The sequence below is a fragment of the Leishmania panamensis genome (assembly GCF_000755165.1).
Source record: "Leishmania panamensis strain MHOM/PA/94/PSC-1 chromosome 34 sequence".
Lineage (NCBI taxonomy): Eukaryota > Euglenozoa > Kinetoplastea > Trypanosomatida > Trypanosomatidae > Leishmania > Leishmania panamensis.
The window spans coordinates 399,152-407,152 of record NC_025881.1 but is presented as its reverse complement, the minus strand read 5'-3'; the positions used below and the strand labels follow the sequence as shown (position 1 = coordinate 407,152).

Sequence of the window (8,001 nt, the reverse complement as noted above, 5' to 3'; positions counted from 1 at the left end):
TGGACTGATGGAGAAGAGGAGTGCAGCCCATGCAGAAACAGCGATCGAGCCAGTCGTTTCGAAGGCCATGAGGGCCAGGATAGTAGTAGCGATGGCACCAAACCACGCCGGGATCAGCACGCACACATTGTTGAGGGACATCGGCACCCCGGCAGCCGCCAATGCGCGGTGGATGGCAACGGCGGTGAGCTGCAGGCCCGGGTACGTGGTGGTGCCAACGGGGCGGCCCAGCGGGTACCAGCTCATGTAGTCGAACCAGCTGAAGAAGGCGGACCAGCCGTGCGCGGACATGTACTCGGCGGCGCGGTAGTTGAACCACGGGTCGAACTCGTGGATGATGTAGCCATAAGTCTGAACGGATAGCATGCGAGTCTGGTACGCTAAGCGGATCGCGTAGAGAATCAATGTGAACATGATACCTTTGTAGACGTATATCAGCTTCGAGTACGGTGCGGCGCGGCAGTTGAAGAGGTACGTCTCGTTGGGTGGCTCCATAGGAGTCCCTTCAGCGGTATCCCTCTGCGTGCCTTCTGCGTTTGCCAGTGACTCTGCTGCGGGTGTGGAGGAGAGGTTGGGGTTGCCCTCCCCGCATTCTTTGCGCTGGTTCTTTATCGGCATGAGGGGGAAGAAAAAGATGAAGTCACCGCAGACTTGAGCTCTGCGGAATGAATCGTCGAACAGACCTGCAGCTACTGTGAGAATGTTTGTTTTTTTCGCTTCCTGGGCTTATCACGAGTAATCTCAATGTACAATCAACAACTACAGTAGTGTGGGCTTGTGTCACAGCAAGTGGCAAGTAAACTTACAGGCAGACTCGAGCACTGGCGTTTTGGAACTGCACGTAGAAGGATGATGGGGTCGTAGTAACAAGATAGGTTTATTGAAAAGCTCGATACTAGTTGACGGCGCATCCGCAAAAAGAAAGGAAAACACGTGTGGGCTGATTCGTTTGTTTGTGTCTGTGTGTCTGGCGGTGTCGTGGTGGTGGTGGTGGTGGAATAGGAAAAGCGCCCCTCAAATAGGTGCTACGTAGAAGGAGGGAAAAATGTCCAAGGAATGTGTTGTACCACCAGTGATGAAAAGGCAACGTATGCCAAATTCATCTTGCTGGACTTGGCATGGAGAGGGAACGATAGGGCATGGGAACCTCGAGTAGTCGACATGCCGTATCATTCATGAGCCCCTCCCCCCCATACACGTAAGCTACAGCGTTCGCGCACCCATAGTCTGCTTGTGGTGCCAGCTTGACTTTCCCGATTTTCTAGTCCACTCCTCTTTTTCGCGTGCACCCAAGGCGTAGGGAGCGAGGGAGACAGTTGACGTACAAATGGCAGTCTCCACCTGCTCGATTTACCCCCCTCCTTTCCCCCCCTCCCATTTTCCCTCCGGCAAGGCGTTGAACCACTCGCGTGTTTGCTTCCCTCGCTGCTTCAGCTTGTTCATGTCTACAATAGGAGCACCCACCCGCCCACACAGACCTGCACGGCGGGACATCGAGGATCGACAAGATGGCGCCGAGTGAAAGGGAATGATATATATATATATATATATATATATACAGAGAGAGAGAGGGAGAGGGAGAGGAGGGGAGGGAGGGGGAGAGAGAGGGATATTACAGAGGTATCACCTCAAGACAAGAGAAGAAGAAGAAAAAAGGACCTGCACTGACGTGGAAGGGCGACGACAACAAAAAGCAATTCAGAGTTTCTCCCGTATTTTTTTCTCGTTTTTGTTGCTGAAGGAGAGATGAAAAGGGACTTCCGAAGAGGGCACTAAAGGGATATGACAAGGTGGGAGAGTGGGTGTACCCACCCGGTAGAGACACATCGACTGCCGCTTGTGGAGTTCAACGTTCATCGCACAGTGCGTGTTTAGTTGCGCCTACGCACGTAAACACGTTAGAAGTGCCATGGTGCTCAGGAGGAGAGAAGGTGCACAAGAGCGCACCACAGACGAATCATAGGGGAGGGGGTTGGAGACGGATCGCATGTCTCGAGAGGTGATCGGGGATATACAAAGCCGACACCCACACATACACACAGACAGACACTTTGACAAAATCGACCAACTCTCTTGGAAACTTGTGAAAAAGGGGGAAGGAGGGGGGTAGAGGAGTGAGAAGCGAAAAGGAAGACAAACAAAACACACACCCACATACAAACACACACACGTAGACACAACCAGGCAGAAGCTTGGGAGGGGTGCGCTGCCATGAGGGACACTGAGGCAAACAAGCAAGCGAGACCACAAAGAACGGAGATAAAGAGGCGTGCCACATGCCAAATAAGGAGCTGCTACGTTGCTATGGAGCTACCGCCCAACTTGGTTGTTTCCCGAGCTAGAGAATAAAATGGAGTCAGGTGTCCCGGACTCATGTGTTGTGGCGATGACGATTGCACTGACGCTCTTCCTCTCTCCACCTCCCTCATCATACACTTCTCATCTCCACCTTCACCACCAGGCCGCCATTCCTTTTCTGTAACCCGGGCGTGGGGATTGGGAGGGGGTGAGTGGCAATGGTCGCACTCGACAGAGGCGAGTGAAGCACAAAGGAGAGACAGGAGGTGTGTGTGTGTGTGGGGAGGGGAGAAAAGGGAGCCCAGTGAGGCTGTCCGTCATCATCTGCACGACACACTTGCAGTGAGTTTTACCAGAGGCACCTTCATACAAGAGCGAAAGCAAACACTGCGAAGTTGATCTTCAATAAGCCACTGTTTCTTTCATTCATCTCTATGCCACCGCACTCTGCGTTTCTCTTCTTTAAGCACATATGCTGAAAGGCGTGGGTGACCTGAATACCCCCCTCCCCCTCTACATCACCTGTGCTGGTGCAGCGTCCGAAGCAGACAAGCAGAAGGCAGAGCCAGAGAGAGGGACAATGGACAAGAAAAGAGGCTCCGTGAAATCTGTGATTCCGATACAACTTCGACAAAAGTGTTTGAGCTCATAGCCGGAACCAAGTGGCAGTGCATATCCACTCATGACAGTCAAACACACACACACACACACACACACACACACACACACGTGCATACGACTAAGAAGCCGCCTAGTCCCGTTTCACTCAATGTGTGACTCTTCCATTGGACAATTTTTCGGTAGTGTGCATGCTCGTTGTGTTTGATTCCCCCCTCAGTGTCCGTACGTTCTTCTTCCTGTGATGCACATGCGTGCGTGTGTTGTCTTTTTCGTTTTATCTTGAGCGAAGCATATTGAAGATAGTCGAAAGCAGCCTCAATCAGTACCCGTAGCCGCAGGATACATGGACGGCCTGCCACGCTACACCGGCGGAGGGCGAAGAACGTATTTCTGTTACGTACACAAACACGCACGTAGAGCCCCTCTATGTATCGTAGAGGATGCGTAACAGCAGCCACTGAAGAGAAAAAAAACAAAAAAAAGAAAAAGGCTGTGAGACGGCGAGGGAGTGAGGGGTGGGTGGGTGGAATGGTGAGATGCCAGACCACGAAGGTCGTCACTTGCCACTTCCACGCATGCACCTACACACGTGCCAGAGCGCGCACACCCAAAACACCCCTTGTCTGTGGGTGGCGGGCGGCACCGCCAAGTTTGATGGCGTAATCTTGTCCTTTCGTTGTCTCTGCGCTGTATCTCTTTTCGAATATACTCTACAATGGTCTCGCGCTGTTATCACCGTACTTATCTAGCAGTGTCTTCTGCAGAATAATACGGCGCATTACCTCCACGGTCGGTACAGCTCCAGCCTGTAGCTTCGAGAAGATAAGCTCGCCATCCAAGGTAACCTCGAAGGCACCGGTCTGGGTGAGAGAGCTGCCGATCATATTCAGCAAGAAGCCAGTGCCGACCAGCATGCCACGCTGCTGAACAATGAGGTTCAGAGCGGCGGGAGGCAGAAACGCGAGCTGTCCTCCGGCAAGGGCCATACCGAGGGAGGCCAGAAAGGCTGTCGAGCACACCTTCGCGGCGAGCGCGCGGGCGGGTGGGGTGGGATAGGTACCACCCACAATTTGGACATCACCCGCGTTGGGCAGCACGCGTTGTAGCTGCTGCTTCATATCTTCAAAATACTTCGCGTATCCTCATCCGGTGCAATATAGAATTTCCAGCTTATGCACGGCCGAAAGGGGACGCCCACTCAACGTCTTCTTCGCGCCTGCGTATCCAGAAGTTGCGCGACCCTTCTGCTGACTGTGACTCGGTGCATCCCCCAACTTCGCCTCGCCCTCGTCTCCATCCATTAGCTGAACTACCTTTGCGTGGGTGTTTCGCTCCTTATTATCCTTAATGTGGGCGCCTTCTGCAGCCGCGCTTCGGTGAGACTGCGAGGACGATGACGACGCCACACTAGCAGCCTCCTCCGATGCGGCCTTGCGTTGCATTGCTGCCTTCACCTGCTCGTCGAAACTGACCTCCGCGTCCTCGCGCTCCTCAATCTTACGCACCGCCGCGACCAGCTCTTCCTTGCTGCGGAAGGCGCTCACCTGCACCTGTCCATGCGTCTTTTCATGTAATATCTGCTGTAGGTCCACCTCATCGAGCATACCGAGGTAGGCGTACGGGTCCTTGTTTCCCTCCTGAGTGGGCTGCACCTCACGCGCCGAATTTGCACGGCACGCGGCGAACACGAGAAGAAGCGCCAGTGACACAACGATAAACAGCGCCATGCCCCGACGCTGGCGGCGCTTCACGAAAAGGGAGACAGGCATGGGTCTGCGTTGCCGTATTTTCTTGTGTTTACTGTACTCCACTCTTCAAAAATGAAAAAGAGGGCGCGAAAAAGCAAATAAAAAAGTGCTGCAGCTGCAACGGCTGCTTACAGGGGCACACGACGCACTGAGTTGGTTACGAATTGTCGTCGATGCGCCGACCGCAGTGGACGCTGCCGATATGCTTGACAGTGTTCGTGGTGGTGGTGGAGGTGGGGAGTGTGCCTTTGGGCTCCACGACCCACGCACATAAAAGCGTAGATTGCCTCTCTTCGCGCACAGACAGAGGGGAACAAGTCAAAAGAGAATGGTAGATAAATAATGTAATAAGGAAGACGCACCGTACAAGGGTTTCAAGGCAAAGATGGTGGTGGTGGTGGTGGACGTCGACGAGGGAAGAGAGAGAGAGAGAGAGACAAGACTGCTCTCAGAGACAGCGCCGTGTCACACACAGGCTCAGACACACGTCGTCACTCAAAGACGTGTTTTTAGGCGCTGAAAGAGGGCTTTAGTGCACTGCGCTGCTGCTGCCCTCCCCCTGTTCTGCTCTGTTCTCTGCTCCTATTTCCCTCAGTTTCTTTCCTATTTGTCCACCACCACTGTCAACTTCTCAGTTACGTACGCCCTCTTTCCGCACCGCTGTCTCAACAGGTGGGGAGGGAGGATGAGAGGAGAGGTGACCAGAGATGGTACAGGCATGCAGATCGCGAGTGAGAGTGTGTAAGTGTGCGTGTGCGTTAGGTAAGCGTGTGGGCGCCATGCGTAGAGAGGAGTGCCGCAGATGAAAAGGGGGGTGGGATGAAGCAATGAGACAATACAGGCGCGTGTGTGAACGGGAGCAGCACACCATGTGGGTAGAGGAGAAAAGGAAAAAACGAAAAAAATGAGGAGTGAGTAAGTGAAACGTATTGCTGAAGACGCGGGTGCGGATGAGCGAGAGCATCGAGAGGCGCGCACGCAGATGCTCCGGTAGAGGAGGACAGCAGAGGCATGACGAAGACGGTGGTGGTGGTGGGGAGAGCAAGCAGTGATTTGCCTGACACTTCCCTCCATCTCTTTTCTTGCCCAACACCGTTGATTTAGCGCTCTGACGCGTGTGTCCCCTCCCTTTTCCAGTTCGTTTGTGTGCTTTGAACACTTTCGACTTTGGTTTGCTTTGTGCCTGTGTGCGGGCCAGTTAGTCCCATCCATCCTTTTCCATGGCACCCTGTGGTCGAACACCTACGCCTTCGATTTAGTTGTGACTGCATAGTAGTCCTTCAAGAGCGTTTGCTCTAGGAGCAGGTTGCTCAGCAGCTCTGCCGTTGGTACCCGCCCGCCCGTGTCCAAAGCGGAGTAGATAAGTAGATAAGTTCGCCATCCAAAAAGACCTCGAAGGCATTGCTCGGCAGCGCTGCACGACTCAGTACGCTGAGCAAGAGGCTGCAGCTGATGAGACTGCGACGTTGGAGCAGGACAGCGCGCGCCGACTCAGGAATGAACTTAATCTGATCCCCCATAAAGGCGAGCCCTAGCGTGGCGAAGAAGGCTCCCTGCAGCGCCTTACTAACCAGGACCCGGTTGGGACTCATCGGGTACACTTGTCCAATGATGTCAAGGTCAGCCAGGTTCGGCAGACTCACTGCTTCTGACTCTTGTAGCTCCTTACGAAGCTCCTCAAACTCCGAGCCGTAACCGTTGGCTTCGTTGTGGTGGACGAGGACCTCGTGCGGTGCCTCGCCGTCGTAAGAACTGCCAGTGGCTGCCGGTTCAATGCCGTCGCGGCGAGTGCGGCTATCCCTGGCCTGGTGACCTACTTCTTTGCGTTGCCATTGCTGCTCCGCATACCAGTGTGCGGCAGCAGTTACCTCTGCGCGAAACGTCACCTGCGCCGCCTTCTTCTGCTCTATACCCGAGGTTGTTTTAATGAGCTCCTCGCGGTCCTTGAAGCGATTCAAGTTCACCCCTCCTTTTCCTCTTTTCTGACAAGAGCGACTTCAGCTCCTCGAAGCTCAGCCCGTCAAGATGAGCGGTCGACGACTTAGTCAAGGCGTCTGCACCGGTTGTCGCCGCTGCCACCACCGCCTCTGCCTTCGCCTCGTCCTTATAGCCGCACTGCTCGTTCAGCGGAAGCTCCTCGCCAGCTTCTGACATGTGAGTGTCAGCGGGCACGACAGTGTCGCCACTGTCTCCAGTGTGCTGCTCATCAGTGCTTGGTTTCTCGCTTGGCTCTGCAGTCGCCATGACAGGGAGAGCTACACCACTCCATCGCGTGTGACCGGCAACGTTGATGGAGTTACCGTGGCTGCTGCCTTACTTTCCGCCTCCAAACAGAAAGGTGACAAGGACAAGGCTCGCCAGGACCAGCAGCGCAGTGCACACGTAGCTGGTACCACTGGGCCGTGACGATGAGACGAGAGAGAGAACAGGCGCCATTTGCCTTGATCCCCTCTTTCTTTTCCCTCTGGATTGTGAATATCAGTACTCAGCTCGACTTGACGGATGCGAAGCAGCCAGAGCGTGGGTGAGCGAGAGGGAGAGAGGGCCTGAAAGAAAGATGACGAGGCCTCTCGTGGCAGCGCGTTGTGCATGCGAGAAGGATCCCAGAGAGATCGAGGTCATCATCAAACAAACGAGTGGAGGCAGGGTACGATATCGGCAAGCGACGATGGATACGAGCACAGGAAAAGAAAGGCTCAGTAGTGAGGCGAAAACAAAAGTGAGCAAAGCGCACAAACGCAAAGGCGGGGCGGCGCAGAAGGGAGGAAAAGGGAGGGGGCGGGGGGGGCGTTGCTAACTTATCAACAGAGCCGCAGCCTTGTGACCGTTTGCGGGGGAGGTGGAGGGGGAGGTGCAGGGAGAGTTCAGATTCTTCTTATTGTTCTCTTGCTGTGGTTGCTGATATGTAAGTGTGTGGAGCGTACGCTGCTTGTGCAGTGGTGGATGTGGAGGGCACATTTCTACATGTACGACAGTCGAGCTACACACAGCGACGCGCTTTGCGGGGTTGAGTGGTAGGGAGGAGGAGATGAAACTGAATAGAGTCAAAGCGAGTAGAGGAGTGGGAATGGGGAACAGCAAAGATATAAGAAACTGACGGCGCCAGCCAACTTATCCAGGGAGAATCACGGCCCCTGAAAGGGGTAAGGAGACGAGAAGGCGAAGGGGTAGTACGACTCTGCTTTGCTCTTGTCGGGTCAGAAAGAGCAGCAGTGATCATACTTGTGTGCGAGGGGAGTGTTAGGCTGGGGTTGCGTCAGCGTGAGTGTGCTGGCTACGGTTGCCAAGCAGTGCGCGTCCGACGACGACGACATTGCAAACAGGTCACTCTTTC

General features: G+C 54.4%; 2 protein-coding genes and 1 pseudogene across 2 annotated transcripts; all 3 read right to left on the bottom strand.

The window, feature by feature from the left end:
- LPMP_341040 (oligosaccharyl transferase-like protein) lies at positions 1-618 on the bottom strand (the record flags this gene model as incomplete). Its single annotated transcript, XM_010704226.1, has 1 exon — positions 1-618. A coding segment is annotated over one exon (618 nt), but the record flags the coding sequence as incomplete, so codon positions are not given.
- A 3,011-nt stretch (positions 619-3,629) lies between these two features.
- Positions 3,630-4,688, bottom strand: LPMP_341030 (selenoprotein, putative; the record flags this gene model as incomplete). Its single annotated transcript, XM_010704225.1, has 1 exon — positions 3,630-4,688. One exon carries the CDS (start codon positions 4,686-4,688, stop codon positions 3,630-3,632), a length of 1,059 nt encoding a protein of 352 aa, XP_010702527.1.
- Positions 4,689-5,977: 1,289 nt separating this feature from the next.
- On the bottom strand, positions 5,978-6,911 carry LPMP_341020 (annotated as a pseudogene).
- Between the last annotated feature and the right edge of the window lie 1,090 nt (positions 6,912-8,001).